The sequence below is a fragment of the Podarcis bocagei genome (assembly GCF_964188305.1).
Source record: "Podarcis bocagei genome assembly, chromosome: 6".
Lineage (NCBI taxonomy): Eukaryota > Metazoa > Chordata > Lepidosauria > Squamata > Lacertidae > Podarcis > Podarcis bocagei.
This window is the reverse complement of record NC_138130.1, coordinates 34,597,383-34,622,811: the sequence shown is the minus strand read 5'-3', so window position 1 is coordinate 34,622,811 and position 25,429 is coordinate 34,597,383. Positions and strand designations below refer to the sequence as shown.

Sequence of the window (25,429 nt, the reverse complement as noted above, 5' to 3'; positions counted from 1 at the left end):
CACTGCCATACTATGTATTTCGGAACGTAATCACGAAATCACATTATTAAAGACTTGGGCATTTAGAAAACAGAAAAATCCATTTTACAGATCGGCAGAGAATCTGTAGCCTGAAATACATCTGCGAATCCATAGCAGAGAACTCAAAAAGCCCCTGCAGAGCAGTCAAGAAAGTGAGCCAGTTTTCACATAAACACCCACCCGTATATCCGTCAATCATTCAGACCCGCCCCTCCCCCGCGGCAGTAAACGGCGAGCTTTCTTCCTTCGCTCCGCGGCGCGAGCGAACAAGCCAATCAGAGTGCTCCGCCGCCCGCCGTCATCACAACGGCGATTTCGATTTCGCCGCCTCGCTGGCGTGCGCGTGCGCGCACCCACACGCCCGCGTCCCTTACCTGGGCTCATTTGCCCCAGAACGCATGCGTGCCCAAGGCGCGCATGCGCAAAAGAAGGGGGAGATGGTGGGAACCGCTTAAAAATAACGAACTTTTTAAAAGGACGACCGAGCGGGGGCGGGAAAAGCAGTTTTCGCTTCTCTGGGCCACACCGACGAGGGAGGAGTGGGGGGGGGGAACAGACTCCTGAAAACCGGCCGGGCTAGGCAGTCAGGTAGCCACCCTGAAAGGTGAGTTCACCTCTTGGAGCCAAACGCCTCACAAGACACACCTGTTGCATCTCCTCACACATTGGCGGTGGGCGGGGAGGGATGCAGGCAGAAGTGGCCACGGCTGTGTTGCGGATAAAATAAACACTGGGCGGATCCAAAGTGCAAGGAGGCTCTTTTTTAAAGGTGGACTTCAGTGGGGGGTTGGAGGAACCCCTCCCTCCCCCCAAAGCCTCGGAAACATATTCACCTGTAGCCACGTAGCCCAACGTATGCAGTGCTTGGCTTACAGTCGCCCATGTGTGTTAGCCGAAGGTTGGGCGGCTTATTAGCCTTGCCGCCCTTTTCCTGCCCCTGTCTGTTTCCAGCAGCTGTTCAGCAAGGGGAAGTTTTTGGCTCGCATCAAGCGGGGAATTGTTAGGTTTCCCTGCTCGTTTCCCAGCTGCTAAAGGCCTGGCACCCAAACAGAAGAGAGTCGCCCAGGTTGGAGAGGCTCAGGTACTTAACACACGATGAGTTTGTTCTTCAAAAACTCACTGACACATCCTTAATCCTTAAAACTAAACAGGAATAAGCATAAATAGGTGCAAAAACTATTTATTCCTTGATCAGTATGCCTTAATCTATTATAAGGATGTGATGTTAACTTGTCTTTTAGGAGGATTATTTTATTTCTTTCAGGTTATTTTATTTCTTTCAGAAAATGTGTATACTGCTTGATTGTAAAAACAACAACAACAACACTCAAAGTGCTTTACAAATGATAAAACCTTAAAATTGAGGGGAGGGGAAACAACTCTACTTTAAAACAGACAAAAGTTAAAATACTAAAACAGATTACAATTACCTCAACTTTCTAAGCATAGTGATTCTTCATAATCTTAGACCTATTCCATTTTTCCCCCTTGGTGTTTTCCTAATATGTTCTCAAATGAAATATCTTTATATTGAAATTTTGTAGCCAGATCAAACCTTCTTTGCTTATGGTCTGAGGCCTTTGCAAAAATTCAAACAAAGATATACAATAAGTCATTTATAAATGAAAATGTATTATGCTATGTATTATGCTATGGATGTTAAACACACTCAATATAAGCCAGAATCAAGGATAAAAAGGAATAAAATAAAGGATAATAAAACCATCACACCAGGGCACCATCATTACTGTTTATACCTATCTCTAAAATCTCTCCTTCTCTGATACTTGTGAAGCAGCCAGTGCAAAAAGGGTCATGAGAGATGAGTTAACCTGGCTTCCAAGTGAGAAGTGGTAGGTTGGGAAGCTGTATCAGTGGCAAGGGCATGAATGCAACTCCTTGGGTGCATGTCCAGTATGATTGGTGGTTATTTTATGTTTTAATTGTATTCAAGGTGTGTTTGTTGTATATTTCTTTGGTATTAATATGCTTCTCACTGCTTTAGGTTCCTTTGACCCGAAAAGCAGTATATAAATGAACGACAGCATTACATCAGAATTTCTGAAGAAATACTGTGGGGGTTTTTTCAGGAAGTAAGGTGGAGAACTCTAGAATCTGAATTGAGAACTGCAGCCATTTTGTTGAGGCATAAAGCAGAGAAAGGGAGAAAAAATGCCAGTTCTGAAGCCTGTAGTAAAAATGAAAGTGGACGAACTCTTTTTGCGCTGGTTGAGTGATGCCTCAACTCAGGTGATGCTCAAGGACTGCTTAAGAAGTATAACTAACAAGGAGAAGATTGAAATCGGTAGTGGTGATGCTCGGAACAATGAACATATTCTTAGCCATATAAATTGTGTCTCGAAGCAAAGCATGCTGGGGAATTTGATGTCTACTTTGACTACTACAAGCCCTCCTCATCTGTCTACTGCTCTCCCACTGGGGACACCAACAAGCCCAAGGAGCTTTTCTAATATTCGAGGTAAACGCAGATCTTCAAGCACCAAAAGTGTAAGTGGTTTTTTGCTATTTGGGAAGGTAAGCCCATTTAAGCACATTTAAGATAAGCTATGAATGTTTGCTTTATAGTACTCACCAGTTTTTGTCATTTTGGACACAAATAAGGGCTGTAAAGGTTAGTTTCATCTACTGTGAGTTACACATGGTTTACTAGTGCAATGAACATTTAACCCCAAATCAATAATAAAATGGCCTTGTAGGTATCATAGAGTGCAAGAATCTTCTTTGTTTTTGAAAAAAAAAATCAACCTTTTAAAATAAAATCTAGATGTGACTTGAGCATGTTGGTCTGTAGGAAATTCCATGCAGCTGTTTTTCCCCATTATAAACTGGAAATGAGGGCTCATCCAGATTTTCACTTGTCCTGCTGCATTCCCCTGGGGAAACCTGATCTTTACCAATGAATTGAACCAAAGGTCAGTTGGTTTTTTTGCAGATTGATGTTTGCTCCAATTCAGTTCTATAAAGAGCACATTTTCCCTGGGAAAGCGGTGTAGCAAACTGAAAAGAGCTGCTCAGGCCCGTACTTTCTAGGCATGGGAAAAGCAGAAATCATAAAAGTATCTTATGGGGGGAAATAGTGACTATTATGTGTGTTTGGTGTTACTACAATTGGTTTTGTAACAAACAATAGAAGTGACTTTTAAGTGCTCAACCCTATAACTTGTAAACATTTAGGTAGTGAGGTTGTGGGGTATCGGCAGTTGTTCCAGCATATCACTAGCAGACATGGAAATGCTTATGATGAATCACTAATATGAAATAAGTTTCATTGCTGATGGCAGTAGCACTGGGTTGCTTCCAACTGAACCTTATTCAGACTAGGTTAATTTCAATGGGTCTAACTGTCATGTTTATTATCACCAATGTGTCTGCTCTTGAGCAGAGCTAGCATTGACTTCCACCTATTGTATTGGATGTCTCTCAGGCCTTGTCTTCTGTCTTCCTTTATTGTTATGTTGAACTTCAGTTTTTTACACTCTAGCAGAGCAAAGAACCTAACAGCTGTGGCAGTATTCAGAATGCCATGCAGCTGATACCATTTCCTCAGTTCCTTCAGATATGAGCTATTTATAGCCTGTGAATTTATTTATTGTAGTTGTCAGCACTTGCTCCCTTGTATGGCACCTTGCACCAGCTGTTAATGGTCTCTGTCTAATGAATAGCATACCAGGCATCACTGATGGTACAGAACCACAAGCATGGCTTCATTAGTGACTTTGTTTTTAATGAACATTCTTTGCTTGTTAGGGCTTCCTCCATTCACGAAGGACTTCAAATAGTGTGGAATGCTGTAAATGAAAACCAGAATTAGAGCTTATTTTATTACTATGTCTACTGTTTCTAACTAGTGTTCACATATTAAGAATGATACACTGTGAAATAATATCCCGAAACACTCTTTGAAATATGAAGTGCCTTGATTTCATGGACTGTAGTTTTGATATTTATCTTGTAAAAGATCAGTATGATGATGATTTTATGTAGAGCATTTGTACCTCAATCTTCAACTAAAAGGGTTTCCAGGATGGCTTACATGCAGTCAATAAAAACAAGGCTGTTCCTGCCTTAAGGCTTACAATATATAATATAAAAAAGCAAAACACAAGGGGGAAGGGACAGGAAAGGAAGAGGAAAAATAAAACTCAAGTACTAGTTCTTAAACAGTTGTTTTTATATTTAGCAACTGACCAGTACTCTATGTTATAAGATGACAACCAGTTTCATAATGCCACTTTACTTTCTAGGGCATGGGTGGGGAAACTGTGACCCTTCAGGGTGGCTGCAAGAGTACTTTGACATAGAACCCACAGTTCACACACTGTCTTGTTGCGTGGGGGCAGGGAGCAAGGCCAATATTTGATCAAAGCTTTTTTTGTTTAAATTTCTAACCCACCTCTTATTAAGGTCCTGAGGAGAAACAGTAATTTGGAAAAATATAATCATATCTAGCCCCAGCCAATAGAAAACTACTTAATTTTTTTCTCTCTCTTCCAATGAGCTTGTCCCGGAAACAATCAATACCAAAAATGTGCCTCCGTTTTCTCCTTCAGTTTATATGCTGATGGTTTGAACGGTAGCAACAGTCCTGATAGCACCTTGTCTAGTTCTGGTATTGCAGATATCTTGACAAAGTGCTAGGGTGCTGCTGGGCTAGTAGAGGCTGCTATGAAGCTGCAAATGGTGCAAATTAGTGTGATAGTACAGTATGTAAGCATTCAAAATGTAATCTCTTGGGAGTAAAACCTGCTGATTAGTTACAGTATTCTTGTAAGCGTTGAGGGGCTTATGGGAGGAAAATGCAAAGGGGGAAAATACACAAATGGGGCATGTTTGTGTAAGTATAGAATGGATATAAGCATATTTCCCATATGCAGTATTTATAAGCACTACATGTAATCAGTCCCTATTCCAGCTATTTCCATGTAATCATACATTCACTTAAGACATTTAAAACGGCTCTTGGAGCAACTTACAAACATCAGTACTAAAACAGTCTCCGCTGTCAGACTTACAACCTAAACAAGACATAACACACAAGCAGGTGGATATAGTTGCACTGCTTATAACAGTTATATAGCTCTGTCTATGCAGTTCTGGCTGTTTAGAAAAGAAACAGCTCCTTGCTAACGTCAGTTGCAGTTCTGACATTGCACAAACTTCTAATTGTGGTGTATATATCTCTTATTTGGCTTGTATTTCCTTAACCTTTTTGTCACTTTGATAATTCCCAATTGTTCTCATAACTCTCTGAATAGATATGTTGGGTTTATGGGTCATCTTCCAAAAAAAAATCTAGCTAATTTCAACCCCAGCAAGATCTGCACACACACACACACACACACACACACACACACACACCTACACACCCTGCAATGTTTAGGCTTAGAATAAACCTTCCATTGGAGACAACAGAACGCTTTTTCCCCAAGCCCAATTGCAATGAGAGAGGGAAGGATTAATTGTTACCTCCCTACTTGGGACCCTCAAAGTTGTCCCTTCCCTGTTGCAATTAGGCTTGAAAGAAGCCTTTTTAAAATAGCCAATAGATGGGCTTTTTCAAGCCTAATATCAATGGAGGAAGGATGGGTGTGGGGGGGGGGACCCTGCAGGTGTCAAAGAAGACCTCTGCAGACAGAAATGTGTCAATGGGTACCATACTATTGTAATGACTTGCCCTGTGCCATATCCAGTTGAGAAGAGTGACAGGAAGCATTTTGAGTTAAACCTTGAAGGAGAGTGTTAGATTGGGAGAAGTGTTCTGGCCATGCTCTTCAAACTTAGGATGGTGGATAGTGAGCCATAAATAAGTTTGCATTTAATTAAAAGTTTTCATCCAAGTGGCAATGGGAATTCATACCTTTCTTATGAAATATAGCTTATGTGAACAGTTGTCTTCAAGGGCAAGCATCAAATTCCTGCTAATCATCTTGCTAAAAATAGATCTTCTATTCTTAAAGATACATGTTTGCTATCCCTGATCATCATGCTAAAGAGATCCCAGTGTAAGCAAGAAAAACTGTTGTATATCCACAATGCGGGCGACAAAGCACAAGTGGTAAGCCAAGACAAACTTTGGTTATAGCTCATGGTTTGTTCAGAGCAACACAAACCTTGAGTCTGGTTTCAGATGTAAACTGACTTAGCTCCCAATAGCAAGGCAGGAGTGAAGCAGCCACAATTTTCTTGTTCTCCAGCACACTTGCTTATTCATGCTACACTATAGTTTGCCATACCATTACAGTCAGGCCAGGCCATAGTATTGTAAATGTTTAGGATTGTGGTTTGTTTTTATCAACTTCTAGAAATTAGGAAAATTACATTTTCTAGATGCTGGTTGAATCCAAAAGGTTCTTTGGACAATCAGGGTGAGGGTGTGTGTGTCGACAATTCTGCTGATTTTCCACCCAGCTCTTGCCATTCTGGAGGGGCCCCAAGCAGATTTATAAAGGAGGATATAAGGGCTACATCACGAAGGAGGAATAAAGTCCCATTGTATTAGCAGAACATTGCTTATGGTTCTTAAGTGCTAAGACATAATTTGTTTTTTTCATAATGTATAAACTGTTGTACTTCCAAAGAATACTCCAAGCAGTGTACAGAAATAGAATTTAAAACACAATACTGTTCATAGAATTGTTGAAACATAAAAACCAAGACATTTTTTTAGAAGGCTTGTGAGAAAAGAAAGGTTTTCAACAAACATATACCATGTACTTCAACTTACCAAACTAGCATCTTCTATTCATTACTCTATTTCATATAGAGTCCTTTTCATATTTCATTGAGACAAAGGAAAGCTGTGCTTGAGCTTCTAAAATGCGGGAGCCCTGCTAGGGGAACGGATATTATTATTGTTGTTGTTGTTGTTGTTGTTAATAATATTTTTTACTTGATTAACATACAACCACTTGTTTTGTGGGGCAGGGGGATAATATCGCTATGACTGCACTTCTGGTTGTGTGCAATTGGTTGGCCCTGTTCTAAATAGTGTCTACATAGTATGTTGGGCATTCTCTGCTCATGTTCTGCAATTCTGGTGCACTCAGCTTTTAAAGCTGCACAGAAGTATTATGTGTGGCTTTTTAAAAGCTGACTTTGCATTCCAGGCTTCCATTCCCTAAATTGCAGTAACTCCATGGAAGCAGCAGAACAGAACGTACAGGAAATGGTTCTGACGCTATAATTAAAGTGAGACTCTGAAGGCCAAAACTGCAAGTTTTGCAGGGCAATCCTATACATGTCTGTTCAGAAGTGTTACTTATATTAAGGTGGTACCTGTGCAATTTATCATAATATAGTTTCCCCCCAAAAAAGCTTTATTTTCAGTAAAAACTTTTTTGAAAGGATTAGTTAAAAAACAAGACAGATTATTTATGATGAATTGCCTTGATATGTCTGTGTCTTGATTTATGTCTATTCTTAAAAGCAGGCATTGAGGAAACTATGCAGTGTTAGAAACTGAGATATGAAAGCTAGGAGCTACCCGGTAAGTGGCACCTTAAGCCTAGGTTATGGGCGCAACAACGCAATGTCTAGGCACACTTTTTTATAAGAAGAATACAAGGCTGAAATGAATGAACTGCAGGCCTTAACTTCAGCAACTTTTGTCCGTTGATTTGTCTTGCCAGTGCTTGCATTTCTTAGTTCATTCTTTTTTCTGGTAAAGTTTTTCTGAGTTCTTTCTGTGCCTCCAGATCGGATATTCTTTGGTCTTTCATAGATTTAATTCCTTTCCTTGGGATGCCGTCAGAGAGTATAGAACCTAGATGAATTCTCATCCACACTGAGTTCTTCTGTGAATATTTCCCTCCCATTTCTTGGCTGTTTTGTGTTAGATATCTGTTGGAAGGAATCCAGAATTATCTGCCTACTTGTGTGATTATCATATAATTTTGAACATAATGCCATTTCCTTTAGAGTGAAAGTTGACTTTAAAGGGACCTCTTTTTAAGGTGTCCCCTCCCTCCCTCCCTCCCTTGCCAGAGATGCTTCCTGTGGGTGTAATAGTGAGGAGACATTGTTAGGGTTCACTGAGGAGCGTTTCAGGCCCAATGCCTGGGTCTGGCTCTTTAATGATATTTTGCAATTATAGTTTATATACACAGACTGATGTGCAGGCTTGCTACAAAATGTTGCCTGGCTTTATTTACTTCATTACATTTGGATCCCACCTTTTATCCAGGGAGCTTAAGGTGACATACATGGTTCTCTCCCTCTCCCTATTTCATCCTCACAACAACCCTGTGAGGTAAGTTAGGCTGAGAGACAGTGACTGGCCCAAGGTCACCCAGGGAGCTTCATGGCAGTGTTAGAAAGTGCACCTTAAACCTAGGTTATGGGCACAAGAATGGAATGTCTAGGCGCACTTTTTTAATAACAAGAATACAATGCTGAAAATGAATGAACTGCAACTAAAATATTATGTTTATTTTTCACATGGTCTAGTCCTTCCCCTGCCCACCCCCCTAATATTCTTAAAAGGGTCTCTTCTCTAGTCTTCATGGAGTAGCTGGAAGTGAGGAGGCAGAAAAAGTTCTTCCTTTCCTTCCACTCTGCAGTTTTAATCTGAAATCTTAGATGCAGTACTGCACCCAGAGCTCAGAAACTGTTAGTGCTAATTAAATTCCCTGTTGCAAAATGTGCATAGAACAATGTCACAATTGAAAAGGACCTTTCTCTTGTCTTCACCAGCAGACATCTGTCAGCAGAAAGATGGCAAGAAGGATCTAGAAGTTGAGTGAGATTTTTAAACAGGCAAATATGCTTCATTCTGGAACCAAATTCCAATACAACATGTTTTCAAAATCCTCAATATCAGGTTATCTGTGTGAAAAATATTGGTGCCTAAAACTGACCACTCAAACCAATTGTGTGTGGGAAAAGAAGTACCGTATTTTTCACCCCATAGGACGCACTTTTTCCCCTCCAAAAATGAAGGGGAAATGTGTGTGTGTCCTATGGGGCGAATGCAGGCTTTCGCTGAAGCCTGGAGAGCGAGAGGGGTTGGTGTGCACCGACCCCTCTCGCTCTCCAGGCTTTGCGTAGCTCTCCACAAGGCGCGGGAGCCCGGCGCTGGGCTCCCGCGGCTTGCGGAGAGTTGCCTGCATGCCGTAGGCTGGGCTCGCTGAGTTCAGTGCGCCCAGACTTCACGCAGCTCTCCGCAAGGCGTGGGAGCCCGGCGCTGGGCTCCCATGGCTTGCGGAGAGTTGCCTGTTCTGGGGGCTGGGGTCAGGGGAAGCTCGGGCTTCCCCTGCCCCAGCCCCGCGCCTGGGGGGGAAATAATTCCCCCCCTTTATTTCCCCCCCCAAAAAAACTAGGTACGCCTTAAGGGACGGTGCGTCCTATAGGGCGAAAAATACGGTAGTCGATTCAGCTCCCTTTCTGGGCCTGATGAGATGCTATGTATTCTACCAGCCTCTCCCTCTGTCAAGGAGAAACTAGAAGCAGGCATCAGGATCACAGAGACTCTTTTCTATGCCCTCACTGCAGGGAGACACAAACCTCCAAATTGTGGTTACAGTATTTAGTTGCAGGCTCTTTCTCAACATTAGGTTTTCTCCTCTAGGTTTTAAAACCCTTGACACTCTCTTTCCTATGATGGATCTGTTTAGACGACAAAGATAACACAACATGCATCACCCAGGGAGGGTTTCCTTTCCCTTCCTAAACAGGGAGCTAGCTGGCCTTTGATAGACTTGTCTTTTCCTGCCTATTGCACTGCCATTATATGGAAATGATCAAGCAAGATAATCCCACAGTTATATTAGTTTGCTGGAGAATGAGAGTGACATAGTTTTTCTTGAAGTTCTTTGGATTTTTCAGAAGAATTAGCAGCTGCTTTCCAGTTTCTTCAATAACTCTCATTCTACTCAACAGGATATAATTTAACAGGCTGTACCTTTGACAACTTTTCATTGAGCATAAGGAAAACCTTAAAGTTTGTTTTGCATGTTAAATTATTGCTTTTACAAGCTACTCTTCTGAATTAAGTGAAATCTCACTGTCTGCTAATGCAATACAGTCACCCTGCAACTTAGAAGCATTTAAGTTGTGCACATTCAGCTTTACGTTCTTGACAATTTTTTATTTTTTTTAATTAGAAAGAGGGCATGTGTCAGGGGCAAAAAGAATTTGGCAGTCCCATTGAATCCAATGTATTTTGACTACACACAGTTGCAGCTTTAGGCACAATCTCCAGAATGTAACCCCCATGTAAGTTGCAGGCTTACTGTATAGGGATTGGAACCAGATCCATTCTGCTAGTATTTTACTCTTAAGTCACAAATCTCAGCTATGCTTGTGTATATGCTTGCCAATTTGCTCCCCTTTCAGAAAGCTAAACTGTTCTTCCTGGCAGGGCTATCCCCATTAGCCAACCGCCTAGGATGCCAGCATTTCAAAGTTGTCTGTCCCAGTTATGCTGTGGAGAGAGAGCCAGCGCCTGTACTTTTGGCTGAGGTGAAGGCACACAGACTCAGCTCCTTGGCTGGGTGATATCCCTTGCATTCCAGGGGACACGATAGTGATCCTTCTGATCTTGATCAGCTGTCCAGGACATAGACACAGTTGTAAAGGAGAGGAAGTAAACAAGCAGCATACAGTAAAAATGAATATGAGAAAGTACTGAATGGAATCTTCACAGTGTTCAATTGGGGCAGCCCTACTCCCCACATTCAATTCTTCCCTCTAATACAAGGCTTCCAATTGGAAACAAACATTGGTTCCTCTTTTCTCCCTTTGCCTTCTCCTTTGCCTTCAAACGTTGCCCTTCAGAAATCCAGCCGCTGCATGTCTCAGATATCCCTCCCACCCATGCCTCTCAAACTATTTTCACTTGCCTCCGGTGATTTCTTCTCCACATCTCCTTTCCAACCTAATTTCTAACTTCCTGGCCTACCTGGATGGTAAACACTTCAAGTTTTTTATACTGAGCCCTTTGCTTTGAGAATCTTGCCTAGTAACAGCAACGTTCTAAACTTCCAGAGACTAACATTGGCCAGAATAATGCCTTTTAAATAAAAACTACACCAAGCATACTGGACATTTTCTTTGACCTAACAACAAACCATTTCCCCTAAGAGATAGTAAGTACAAAAAGAAAAATATTTCCAGAAAACCAGCAAAGTGTATGCAAGAAAAGGCACAGCACCTTTCAATATGCTAGTGTCTCTCATCAACTGCTCAACCCATTCAAAATAATTCATTTCATATCCTGTCTAACCAAAATTGGCATGAACCATCCTCAAACATCTCTCTCTTACACTGTCAAGTTTCAAATCAGTCCGTTGAACCATTTTCTAACTAGAAGCCATAGAAGCTATTCCCTCCCTGATTTCTCATTATATTAATGGAATGTGATTCAGCTGACTCACTCTTAACATCAGGCCATCACTGATCTTACATAAGAAGAGTGCTGGATCAGGCCAGGCCTATCTATTTCACCTTTCTGTTCTCATAGCGGCTAGACAAGTGTCAGTTAAAAGGTTACAAACCCATGATCAGAATAGTTCTCTCCTACCTATGAACCTCAGCAACAATCATGATCTACCATAAATTTATATAATCCTCCTCTAAAACCATTCAAGTTTGTGGCCATTGGTACATATTGTGGGAGGGAATTCCATAGTTCAACAATGTACCTATGAAGAATTGCTTCCTCATCCTGAATTTCCTCTATCATTTAGCTTCATAGGCTGTCCCCTAGTTCTAACATAGAGGGGGAGAAAAATGTCTCAACAGGAATGGACACCACTAATTAGCACAGCATTTTAGGTTCAATTCTTGGTTTCTCCAGGTAGGGCTGGAAAAGACTCCTGTCTGAAACCCAGAAGAGCCAGTCAGTGTAGATACAGTGGTACCCCGGGTTACAGATGCTTCAGGTTACAGACTCTGCTAACCCAGAAATAGTACCTCGGGTTAATAACTTTGCTTCAGAATGAGAATAGAAATCGCACGGCGGCAGTAGGCCCCATTAGCTAAAGTGGTACCTCAGGTTAAGAACAGTTTCAGATTAACAACAGACCTCCAGAACGAATTAAGTTCTTAACCCGAGGTACCACTGTATTACTGATTTAGTTGCACCAATGGTCTGACTCGGTATGAGGCAGCTTCCTAGCTTCTCCAAACCATACATAATTGTATACACCTCTATCATATTCTTCCCCCACTCTTACTTGCCTTTTAAACACACATACACACACTTGTCACAAACTTTCTAGGAAGAATCCAGAAACATTTGATTTACTTGGTACTTTATTCCAATTTATATAGCATGGTACCCAACTAAGTGAGCAACAGAACTTCCCCTTCCTCTCCTCTGCCCCATGACCTCCCCAGATCTTCACTGTAGGGTTGCAGAACCCTCAAAACAAATACACAGGGATGGGAGAGGTAGGAGAGGTCCCATTACGTGGCCAGTAATCATTGCATCCCAGTATTTTGTTGGATGGCATTCATAATAATTCCATTTTTGTGGCTGTATATGATATAGCCATTATGTGGTAAATGAAGATGCACACACACAAATTCAAATCCAATGTGTATAAATTACATATCAATATTTAGGGTAACCAGGGTACAAGAAATACATTCATTCAAATGTGTCAGAAAAATAATAAAGGATAAAGGGTAATTGATTGCCAAAGAATAACCATTATTTATTGTCATGTCAATGTTCCCTCTTAAAAATATCCCCCCCCCCAAAAAAAGAGTTAAGCTTTTTATTTTTATTTTTTGCTTTGGCATTTCTATAGCTGCTTATTTTTAAACAAGCACGTAGATCCACAGTTTATCTTAAGGTGGCTTTCATTTCTGACATACAAAACACTCAAAGGGCTTTACAAGTTTGGAAGCGCCTGCAAGCCCTAATCCTTCAATAGCCTACTTTGAGACTTGAGCAGTTGTGACTTGCGACAAAAGGAAGGGGAAGAGAGGAAGCTACAAAACCGCTACGTCTGGTATTTTCATGTTCCTCCCTGGTTGGTTTCACTAAATTGGAAGTTACTTTTATTGATGGTTTTGAAGTGCCACTTTTATAACAGGCTTGTGTCTTTTTCCGTACTCTACCATACCATTAAGACTTTGGAATGCATGGAGTAAGGGGCAGGCTCCCAAAGTGACTTTCCAATCTGTGTCTGCAGTTCTAGCCAAGTTCCCTTTTAATGTATGGAGCAGGCTAAGTTGAACTCGCTCTCAGAATAACACAGAAGTAAAACGCAGCTGCTGCTTTAAGTGGCACTGTGTGATAATAGGAGTCTGCTGTTTACTGGAACTCAAGTGCCTGGACTGGTACACGCACAAGCAGTATATGAAATCTGAAAACATGAGGATAAAGGAGATTTCTTTACGGCAAGATCCTGATCTACGAAAGGAATTGGCATTGCTAGCTCGGGGATGTGATTTTGTTCTGCCTTCCAGATTCAAGAAGAGACTCAAAGCTTTCCAGCAAGTCCAGGTTTGTTTACCATTATGAGTTTGACTGGACTGTGTGTGTGTAATATTTTGAGGGATTGGGGGGGTGTTCATGCTGTTTGAGTGGAAACTAGCCAGATATGCCTTGAACTTTGAAAAGCCCAAGTGGTTTTATTAGGTTAGTTTAAAAACAAATACACCTGCATTTGAATATGGCTACTTTGTTCCTGTTATTGTTGCTACTGTTTGCCTTGAGACATGCTGTTTGTTACACTCTGTTTGTAAAAGGGGGGTGTTGAACAATATAACTTTCCCCAGCATAAGTGTTCCTTTTTTAGCCTATGAATGTGAAACTGCTCAGCAGAAAATAAACAATTAATAGTCATTTGCATACTTATCTATCCTGGCCACTTGCATAATGAAATTCATTTTTAAAGTTCATGTCCAGCATCCTGTTATAAATGTTATCCAGTTCGTGTTATAAATAAGTGAATGTTATTTCTCAACTTACCATGATTTTCTACTGTATAGTATTGTAATCTGATCAGGAGAAAATACTGATTTTAGTTGCTTATAATCACATATAATACGTTGATGACTACCATGCATTTTAATGTTTAATCTTTTCACCCTGCCTTTCACCACCCTGACAAAGCTGTATTTAGTTGATGCGAGCATCTTCAAAATTGCATAATTAGACAGAAAAATGAAATTTTGTCCTCAAAGCTGGGAATCTAATAACCATCTTGCTTTCAACTAGAGGGCAGCTTGACACTGGAAGCTAAATTGCTAAAGTCTACATTTATCTTATTCACATCTCTCCCCCCCCTTCTGCACTTTCAGAAGTTTTCAGTTTTTGATGCTTTATTGTGTTTTTAATATTTTGTTGTGAGTTGCCCAGATGGGCAGCATATTAATAATAATAATGCCTCATTTCCTCACACAGGTATCAGTGGAAATGTTAATCTGCTGAATGCTATTCTTCCCAACTTACTAAGTTGGAGTAAAAAGTGATGCATGTGTGCAGGCATGCAACTAGGGTGGCAAAATCCCCAACAACCTAGCCTTCCTGCTGCAGCATTTTATACATATATGGGTAGTCCCAGGGGTGTTGTTAGTAAGTGGCCCAGAGGGCTGAAGCTATGAAACGTTTGCACTGGGCCTGGATCTTCTGTGTCTCCCCCTTTGTCAAAGCTTTGTTTATAGGGCATTCTGGACAAGTTAAGATAGATAGTTGGGGAGTACTGGTGTTGCACTTTCTGGCTTGCCTAGCCATCCTGTAAGCAAAGGAGAAGAGGGGGGAGGCAAGCCCTTCCCACTTGTGCTCAGTAAGCTACAAGGTGTGGGGAGGAGAGTGACTATGGAGTGGGGAGGACAGCACACTGAAGGTGGGGGATAGTAAGCAGGAAGTTTATTGGGTGAACATGAGCTAATAATTTTCTTGTAGCCTGTTGTCTGTCATCACCATCTGAAGAAAACAGTTAATGTGTATATTCTTTTTCTTGTTCTTTTTTACATCTTGCATGCATAAGTGGTCTGCCCATTTCAGAGATGGAAACGTGTTTTCTGAAAAGTCTTCTTCATGCATACTTTCTTGATGATAAAATACACATCATGTCTGGCTTGACTAACTTACGTGAGGGCCGTTTTCTTGATTTCCAGCTGTAGCAAAGATTGTGTCAATCTATTATTGCTGGTTGTCATGTGTGAGCAATAATCGGCTAGTGGCAGGGTAGTTGCAAATATATGCAGTGACTGGATTGGGTGAGGAAGGATGTATATGTGTGATAGAGGGGTCAAGGGGGTCAAGTTACATGTAGGACAAGACTCGTAGTTTTAATTAGTATTGATAGCAGCAGACCTTGCCAAAGATTGTGTGGTTGGGACAGAGGGTCCAACCCACATTGCAGTGTACTGGGTGCAGAAAATCCTCTCTGCCTCTGTCTACCCCCACTCCTAGCATACACCAAACTATGATGGGACAGCAGGAGCCACCTCAAATTTGCATCTACACATAAAAGCTAACGTGCGAATTCATTTATTGAGCCTTTGCTCTGAGTCTCTTAAGAGACTAGTAACACTTCTTGACGGGGCAAATAATGTTTATAGAAATAAGCGAGCTGTGGTATTCATTGCTGAATGATTGTTATTCAAGGCGCAGTAGTGGATTTCCACAGCCTGCTTCTATTCTGGATCCTTAGCTACTGACAACAGGTAGATTTTGGCAGCAAAAGTTTACAAATTTTATGCAAGAGGCACAATACTGTGGGATTTTTTTTGCTACTTTCTTTCACCTTCATGAAAAGAGGAAGAGAGGAAAATCACATCATTCTGTGGGCCTTTCCTGATTTTTTAAAAATATGCGAGTGTTACTCCTTGATTACTTGAGAACTAACTTTTTGTTCTGATGAAGTAGCATTTCCACGACATTCAGATTTCAGTAGCATGTTGCTGGAAATATGCTAGGAGTACTTTCAGCTGCTGTGATTTAATGGAAAGTGCTTTTAGAATATGGCTTAATCCAGTACATGGGTCCATCAACCAGAACCTCAGTGCAATTACTTACCTTCTGTTTCTGAAGTGATAGTGTAGATTAAGTCAGGCATGGAGTGAATTCTTGCTGTGGGAGGAGTCCATCCAGTAGGGCCCACCATCTGTGAGTGTCCTCCCTGCAGTCTCTGATTAAGAACTTGCAGGACAATCAGCTTTTCTTTTATTTCTTCTTCTTTTCTTTTCTTTTCGAGTGTGAAGGAAGTTTCCTTTTAAAAGAAGTCCAGTGTTCCTCTGTTAGGAAGCTTGAAACATTTTTGAATCTGTTTACTGCACCACTGAGCTACTTTGTGCTTCATATATTTTAAGGTGGAAGAGAAAGAGGTGTGTGTATGTAGCATATATATGTAATGTGGCCTTGTGTATATATAATTATATATATGCATGAGGTAGAGAGTGAGATGCTCCTACCCCTTTTTTCCTCTGAAGCCACAGCTTGAAATGTGCAAAGAGGCAATCAAACGCTTGTAGCTTGACAATCCCTCCCACTTGTGGCTTTGGGTTGCCCTGTGCTGGAATGCTGGCCTCTCTTATGAGGTCACCTTCATACCCCAGATTCTGATCGCTAGATGTAAAAATAGCCCATTTTCAGGTTTTGCTTGGGCGTATGTGTGTTGCAACCACAAACTCTTAATATAAATATAGACCTGCAAGCTCATAATATTGGGCAACTGTCCCTTCTGCTGTTGTAAGAACCACCTCTCTTAAATACAAAGATGTAGTCAAGAAATATTTCTGACGTTAGGAGGTAACATGTTATTGAGTTGCAGGGTCTCAAAACCTTTTTATTTAACTTTTTTAAAAAAATCATTATATTTGTCTTTCATATAATAACTATTGATCTAATGTCAGTGAACATTTGCCTGTGGTTTTTTTCTTCCAAATTTCTGAATGAAAGGCTATTTTTCACTCGAAATTAATTACTGTATATTGTTTCTGCATCTTCTAGCAACTCTTCCCTCATCTATGCTATTTCAACTTGTTGTCTGGGTCAGGAGTTGGGAAACTCCAGACGTGGGGATTTACTTCATTTTTTGCTAGTACCATGAGGCCATTCAGTCAGATATTGGTGCAAAAATTGGCTCAGAAGGGCAGACATATAATTAAAGAACAGAGTGCCTCTGAACATATGCTTGGACCAGGAATTAGTTTGCATTCCCAAAACTGAGGTCACTGAGTTTCCCCCAACTTTGTTTCAAGCAATACATACTTTTAAGGGTTTTTTTGTTAAGCACTTGAAACCAGAACACTTGCCCACTGTACTACACATCACCAGAAATCTGTCATTGATCCTGCTCTATCTTCTTTCTGCCCTTGTCTAGACCAGTGTTTCCCAACCACTGTTCCGCGGCACACTAGTGTGCCGCGAGATGTTGCCTGGTGTGCCGCGAGATGTTGCCTGGAGGGAGGCGGGCGAGTCGGGCGGCGAGAGGCGGGGCGGCAGCGGCGAGGAGAGGCCGCCCAGCGCGGGGCTCTCGCCGTCTGCCTGCCTGGCTGCCTGCGAGCTCGGCGGGCAGCGCCTCCGTCCGCAGCGCCCGCCTCGCGGCTCTCATTCCCTGCCCCTGCCAAAGCTCACCCAGCCAAGCCGCGCTCTCCTTCCTGCCTCGCTTTGCTGCCTCCCCCTCCCCCACCCCCAAAGCTTGGAGGTTCCCCGGCAAGGGGGAGGGGAAAAAATTGAAACTTACACTTTCGTGCGTCCCTCCCGGCGTGACGCTGCGCGCTGACGTCACGGGGCTGTAATGGTGGTGTGCCTCGAGATTTTTTTCATCAAACAAGTGTGCCTTTGCCCAAAAAAGGTTGGGAAACACTGGTCTAGACCATTAACTTTAATTACTGGGCTGGACTAAGTGGGTAGTTGCACTACAAGCATTGCCATTACTTTATTCATCTTTTCTGGAATTGTTTTTAAGCTGGACTCCTACATTTGTTTACCTGGAAGCAAGCCATGTTGAACTCAGTAGGAGGACTTCTGAGTAGCCATATGTAGGATTGTGCTGTGTGTGAGAATCTCTGAATTACCCGTTGCTTGTGCCAGTAAACTGTGTAGTGTGTGAAGCATTTCTTAAGTAAATAGGATTATTATTTACTGTTTACTGCAGAACTAGTATTACGTGGCACCTGTAACTGTGCCAGTTCCACATTTTGAAGCGGTTAAGTGGGCATATATGGGATAAGGCACTCCTGCAAGTAAACTTGTCCCAAGCTGTTAAGCACTTTATATACTAACACCAAGACCTTGAACCTGGCCCAGTAACAACCAGTGCAGATCTCTGAGTAGAGGTGTCATTTAAAGTTACTTTTTTTTAATGTGCTTTAACAGACCCGAAGATTTTCTTAGGAAAGAGCAGAATGTGTTATAATATAAAGTGCTGTTGCAGTCTCTGTTGCCTGCCAATACTATCACAATGGCTAACAAAGAATGTGTGAGGAGCACTGTTCGGCATTGTACTCTTGCATGCCTTCCTGTAAGACTGCAGACCTCTTTTTTTCTAACTCAAAACATGAGTCTAAGTCTTCAGATTCATGCTGGAGTACATTCACTTGAATCAGTAGTACACCTTTCTCTCCCTCCACACCTGAGTAATAACTGGTCAGAAAACAAGTTTCACTCTCTGTGGGTGCTGTTGTGAAGAAACAATTGTTTAGATGTGTGCAGGCTGAATCTTGCTGCTATCAGAGCTCATAAATAATTGAAGGAAATTTTTTGTTGAAACCTCACAGTATTTTCTGTTGTGGGCATTTAAAACAAAGAACATCTACAGTGTTATCCCTTGGCAAAAGAGTAGTGTACAATATTTGAACAAAGTTATTATATTGTGAAGTTCTTGAGACCAAATCTAAACTTGATTCAAGACTGAGTGTCCTAATAATAATCTGTTTTTGATATAATGTTGCTCCAAGCCTGTGCAATAGAAGTTGCATGTTATGCAGCTCATAAGTATACAGTGGTGCCCCGCAAGACGAATGCCTCGCAAGACAGAAAACTCGCTAGACGAAAGAGTTTTCCGTTTTGGAGGTGCTTCGCAAAACGAATTTCCTATGGGCTTGCTTCACAAGACGACAATGTCTTGCGAGTTCCTGCTGGGTTTTTCCCCCCCCCCCTTTTTCTAAGCCGCTAATCTGCTTATCAGCTGATCCGATCAGCAGATAAGCCGCTAATAGCGCTAATCCTTCAATGGGCTTGCTTCGCAAGACGAAAAAACCGCTAGACGAAGAGAATCACAGAACGGATTCTTTTCGTCTTGCGAGGCACCACTGTACATGGTCTATTTTTTAGCATTTTTTTTATTTATTGATTTGTTTGTTTGTTTGTTTATTAAATTGGTTTAGTGCCCTTCATCTGAAGATCACAGGGTGGTTGGCAACATAAAAATACAAAATGAGAACACAAAATACATAATAAAACAAAAGCACATCAATAAGCCCCCTCCTACGATCACATTTAAAGGGCCATAGAAAGTTTATCAGCCAAAGGCCTCATTATAGAGAAACGTATAGGTAATGAAGGCTCCAGGTGAGCCTCCCTGAGGAGAGCATTCAGCAAATGGGGAGCCACCTCCGAAAAGGCCCAATCTTGTGTTGCCACATTCTGGACCTCTCATGGAGGAGGCACATGAAGGAGGGCCTCAGATTATGATTGTAGGGTACAGGTCAGTTCATATAGGGAGAGGTGGTCCTAAGCCATTTAAGGCTTTATATGTCAAAACCAACACTTTGACCTTTATAGGACAAAACCAACACTGCAGCCAGTGCAGTCGGGCCAGGATCCATGTAATATGCTCAAACCATCTTGCCCCAGTAAGCAACCTGCCTGTTGAATTCTGCACCAACTGATGTTTCCAAACAGTCTTCAGAGACAACCCTGCTTATAACACGTTGCTGTAGTCTAAGCTAGAGGTTACCGGAGCATAGACAGTAGTTAGGCTATACCTTTCCAGATAGGGGCACAGCTGGGCCACTAGCCAAAGCTAATGGAAGGCACTCCGCATCCCTGAGGCCACCTGAGCCACAAGCGACAGTTAAGGATCCAGATGTGCTCCCAAGCTGCATACCCACTCCTTCAGTGGTAGTGTGACCCCAACAAAAGCAAAACCTCCTAGGGAACTGCTCATTAACAGTGGCTCAGTCTTCTCTGGATAACCCAACGCATCAGTTTCCTGTAGATGTTAAACAGCATCATGGATAAAATTGAACCCTGAGGAACCCCGCATTGAAGGCTGCACAGGCCCACAGATCATTTCAAGCATCATTCTCTGGAAACAACCATCCAAGTAGGACTGGAACCACCACAAAGCAGTGCCACCTAACTCGGACAGCCACTCCAGAAGGATTCCACAGTATCGAAAGCCACTGAGAGGATGAGAAATAGACATATTATCCCCAACTCTCTTCCAACAGAGATCATCATTCAGGGCAACTGAAGCAGTTTATGTTTCAAACCGGGCCTAAACCCCTATTGAAATGGATCTAGAACATCATTTTCCTCCAAGAGCACCTGGATCTGGTCCATGACCACCTGCTCAATAATGTTGTCCAAGAAGGGGAGCTTGGCAACTGACTGATGGTTACTTAAGATTTTCCAAATGCAGGGAGGATTGGTTTTATTGCTGCCTCCTTCAAGCAGATAGGGGTCACCGCCTCTCACAAGGAGGCATTAATCACCTCCCTGGCCCAGAGTGTGGCCTGCCACAAATGTTGGGCCAGTGACGTTAGGGGCCAGAGCCAGTCACCTCGGCATGGATGTTGAAGTCCTCCAGACCCAGCAGTCTGGGAGTCCTCAACACTGCCTATGAGACTAGCTTTGTCACCTCAGGCACTGAGACCGCTATGCAGCGAGGTGGCTGGTAAACCAGCAGAATGCCTAATCTATCCCAGTTGCTCAATGCCAGGAACACATTACTTTCATTCTGCTCTTGCCATATACCATATACCAAAGCAATTTTTCATTGTGCATGCTTGTGCACCCCTTTTGGTCATCATTTCTCTGCATCTTTGGAGTAAAAATGTGTCAGCATATATCATCTACTTCAAACTCTAAAAGGTGCTTACCGAAGGGCTTACTATCTGATGATGGCAATGTTTGTGTTTCCTCAAACAGCTGGTGGTCGTGTTTAGCTGTCACAAGCCTAACATGTAAAGAGCAAAGTACTTTTGTAAAGAAGGGAATGCTAAATATAATCAACATTTCCCAAATCTAAAGGCTTAACATGTTACACTCTGCTGTCCTCCATTTGGCTGCAGTAGAAAATAATTAGTGCTTACAAGCTTAAATTGTATGGTGTGTTAGTGCTGTTTTTTGTTGTCATGAAGTTTCTTATAGTGAGCTGTTTTGCAAACTTCAGTTTTCATTTCTTAGCTGAAACTTTTTTGTGCCATTTGGTGGGTATACACTAATGTAGCAGTATGTATACCAATATTATGTGGCAAGAGAGTTTAACCCCTGCAATCTGTATAATTTATGGCCCTATTAGTCATAGGGTAGGGAATTAGCTATGAAGAGCACTGAAGCTCTGACCCTTCACTATTGGAAATACGGTTGTCCTCCCCCACCCCAGCACAAGATAAAGCGCCCACATATTTCTGAGCCTGCCTTGGCATCCATCCAGCAAGGCTTCAAACTGTAAAAAAATCAAACTGGAGCTTTCAGAGTGCAGAATTGTTCAGCCAATAACAAATTCCAGTACTCTTCTTTAGTAATGTGACTCCACAGCACTCTGCCTATGCTTGGCTGTTTCGGACATTTTTGCAGAGCTGTTTAGGTATGGGCAGTGTTAGAAACTGTGATATGAAAGCTAGGTGCTAAATGGCATCTTAAACCAAGGTTATAGGCACAACAACAGAATGTCTAGGCACACTTTTTTATAACAAGAATACAAAGCTGAAAATGACTGCAGCTAAAATATTATGTTCATTTTTCACATGGTCTAGTCCTTCCCCTGCCCACCCCCGTAATATTCTTAAAAGGGTCTCTTCTTCAGTCTTCATGGAGTAGCTGGAAGTGGGGCGGCAGAAAAAGTTCTTCCTTTCCTTCCACTCTGCGGTTTTAATCTGAAATCTTAGGTGCAGTTCTTTCTCGGTCTCTCAGTGGCTTTCAATACCACTGGGCCAACTGTATTACAGCACTTCCATTCCTACCTGTGAGAATCCAGAGAGTAAAAAAAGAAGAATCCAGAGAATACCATTGTGGAAGTGCTCTTTGGCCTCCTGGTACTTTTAATATAGTATTCCACAGGGCATTATTTTGTGTCCAGTGCTATTTAACGTATGTTCCTACAGAACACTTGACTCAGGAGTTGCTGTGTAAGCCCTGGGCCAGTGCCTGAATGTAGTGGTGGACTGAATAAAGGCCAATAAACTGAATTTGAATCCAGAGAAGAAGGAGGTTCTTTAGGTAGATGGTCTTATGCCAGAAGATAGGCCAGTTGCCTGTTTTGGACTGGGTTGTACTTCCTCTGAAGGAGCACGTATGTGGCTATTCCAAGATGCATCTTTAAAGACCTGAATGACCTCTGTGACTACTAGTGCCTTTTGTCTAGTATGCTGGCTACAGACATATCTAGATCGGGGTAGTCTGAGCACTGTAGGCTACGCATGGTACTCTCAAGACTGCTGCAATACAAGGTTGCCCCATGAGTCTGAACCAGAAGTTCCAGCTAAACGGTTGATGAGGGCATACGGCCAACAAACCTTTGCTAAAACATCTGCACCATATACAACTGGGCCAGGCTCAAGGTTCTCATATTAATATTCAAAGCCCTGAACAAATTAGGTCCATGATATCTTAAGGACCTCCTGAGCCCTTATATGATATCCCAGCTGAGTCACCGTATCACACAGAGGAGCATTGTTGATTGCTTCAGAAGCCCAAATGGCTTCAACTAGAAGTAGGACACTTAGTGTTGCTGGCTCCATGCTGATTCTTCAGGCATAACTTTTTCAAGAAGAACCAGCCATTTTTACCATTGTTTGTATTGTTTTATGGTGCATGTTTTATTGTGCTTGCATATTCTGTTGTATAGTGCCTTGATACCTTATTTGAGATGTGGTGATCTATAATATTTGTTTATAAGTAAAGCTAACTTTTCAGAACAGTATGCAATTCTATTTTATAGTGCAATCATATGCATGTCTATTCAGAAGCAAGTCCCGTTGAGTTCAATGGGACTTACTCCCAGGTGTATAAGATTTCAGCCTTGGTGTAGCATTTCTCAGTTTTATTCCATCTGTTGTTCCTTTTGCTGTATGCTGTCATATTTCCAGACAGCAATATGAATAAAAGATAAATCCTGGTTTACCAAAAGCAACTTTTTATTAAGTTGCTCATTAAAAACTGCTATTGCTCTTTTTTTATTTTGACTAATAGTCACATCTATACATATGTTGACATGCGATTTCTTCCCCTCTTTAAAGTGAGCCTTTAAAAAAAAAAAAACAGCTGCCCCCTCATTTCTTCCAAGGATGCAGTATCACTTTCCACCCCTTGTTCTCCCCATTTGAATTTGGAAAAGAACTTGCTAAACAACTGGAAATTATAGTGTAGTCTTGACACATTTAGAAAAACTGTTCATTATCTGCTAGTGATTACTTGGTAATGTTGGTTCCAATAATAGATTAACCTTTGAGCAATTGCAGATGTTTTGTTACCCATTTCCAAAAGCGTGAGAGGAGGCTATAAGGCAAAAGGCAGTTTTTTCTATCACAAATTTAAAGAATAGTGACTTTCATTGTTAGGCTTCAGAAAAATCTCTCATTTCCTTCCCACCAGTTTAAGTGTTATTCCTATATTACCGTACAAATGTACAGTGGTAGGATTGTTAAGTGTACATTTAAAGACTTGGAGACAAAACTGTCAAGATGCCTATTTTAGTTTATGCCTTAAAGTTTATTTTTTCCTTTTTCTATAGGTTCAGTCAAAGAAAGAAGAACCTTTGACACCGTCTCTGAGCCAAACCATTCCAACGTTTTATTTTCCTCAAGGATGTCCGAAAGAAAAAGTGAACATAGATAGTGTTATTACTAAGATAGAGAAAACTTTTGCTCAGTTTCCAAATGAGAGAGCAACATTAGAAGATATGGGTAAAGTTGCAAAGGTGAGCCCAACTGGTTTCTCTTTTTCTTGCCCAGAAGGATATGAAGTCATGAAGAACATCAAATATACTGAAGTGTGTGCAGTGCAATCCTAGGTGTGTCCATAGGGCTGTATCCTTAGTATATTATTTGGAAAGGAGAAAATAATTTTTAAGTGGGACCTACCTCTGCCCATAATGGTGGAGTAACTGCCACTTACCAGGAGGGGGAGGGATGAGGCAGCAGGATGGTTAGCACTGTGTGGGTTCATTGGTGGAGGTGGTACTCCTCACCAGCCGCTCATCTGCTATACTGATATAGGCTCTCACCTCAAGGAAGTGGCTTGCATGCCACTAGCAGCATATGAGAATATGGCCTGAATCACAAAGACTTGCAAAATATACAGTAGCAGTTTCTTTCTTGCATGGTGCATTTTAATGTATTTTTAATCTTTATTGGAAGCCGCCCAGAGTGGCTGGGGAAGCAAATAAATTATTATTATTATTATTATTATTATTATTATTATTATTATTCACCAGGTTGAACTGTAAATGGCTGAGCACAGTTAGGCTTTGTGTCATCAGTGTAGTCATAGAATTGACCTAAACATATTGTGCCTTAAGGATCTCTCCAGCGAGTTAAGGTTCGCTGACAGTCTGTAAAAGTTATTTATGCAATAGAGAGGCTGACAATAACAGATTTTCCTATGGAAAGAGTTGTACAGTAGTACCTCTGGTTACAAACTTAATTTGTTCCAGAGGTCCGTTCTTAAGCTGAAAGCGTTCTTATCATGAGGTGCACTTTCGCTAATGGGGCCTCCGGCATGCAATTTCCATTCGCATCCTGGGGCAGAGTTCACAACCAGGAGCAGCTACTTCCGGGTTAGCAGAGCTCATAACCTGAAGTGTTCGTAACCAGAGGTACCACTGTATTTAAAGAGAAGTAAAGGAAAAAGTGATAGGATTCAGTCTAGCAAGACCTTGCATGCTACAAGTGGCGTTTTTGCCAGAAACATCCCTTTAATGAGCCTAAGGTTTCGACTTAAATTTGAAATAAGTATAAATAAGGTTGTATGGCATCTAGGACAGTATAGCATTTCACTCAATAAGTTAAACAATGTACTTTGATGCTTACAATAGTGCAATAAAAATGAAAGTTACTTTCCTTTTTCCAAAATGTTGGCATTCTAGTAGGCCTGACAGTTCTAAAAGAATAATCCTCAAATTTGCTTTTGATTAACTCTAGGCTTGTGAATGTCCTCTATATTGGAAAGGTCCACTATTTTTTTGTGCTGGAGGAGAACGAACAGGATTTGTATCGGTTCATAAATTTGTTGCAATGTGGCGAAAGTAAGTATGAT

At 41.6% G+C, this 25,429-nt stretch overlaps 1 protein-coding gene across 3 annotated transcripts in view; it reads left to right on the top strand.

Annotated features, from left to right (window-relative positions):
- The first annotated feature begins 441 nt into the window (after positions 1-441).
- The window catches only part of PPP2R3B (protein phosphatase 2 regulatory subunit B''beta), a 37,650-nt gene continuing 12,662 nt past the window's right edge, over positions 442-25,429 (top strand). The window contains exons 1-4 of one of the 3 annotated variants that reach the window (XM_081197078.1): positions 442-625; positions 2,027-2,529; positions 23,907-24,092; positions 25,315-25,418. In XM_081197078.1, coding sequence (XP_081053204.1) covers positions 2,194-2,529; positions 23,907-24,092; positions 25,315-25,418 — 626 coding nt within the window. In that variant the 5' untranslated portion in view covers positions 442-625; positions 2,027-2,193. Of the gene's footprint in view, positions 626-749; positions 1,103-2,026; positions 2,530-12,866; positions 13,496-23,906; positions 24,093-25,314; positions 25,419-25,429 lie in introns of those variants that run through there. The other 2 variants (XM_081197079.1, XM_081197080.1) reach the window with 2 other exon arrangements.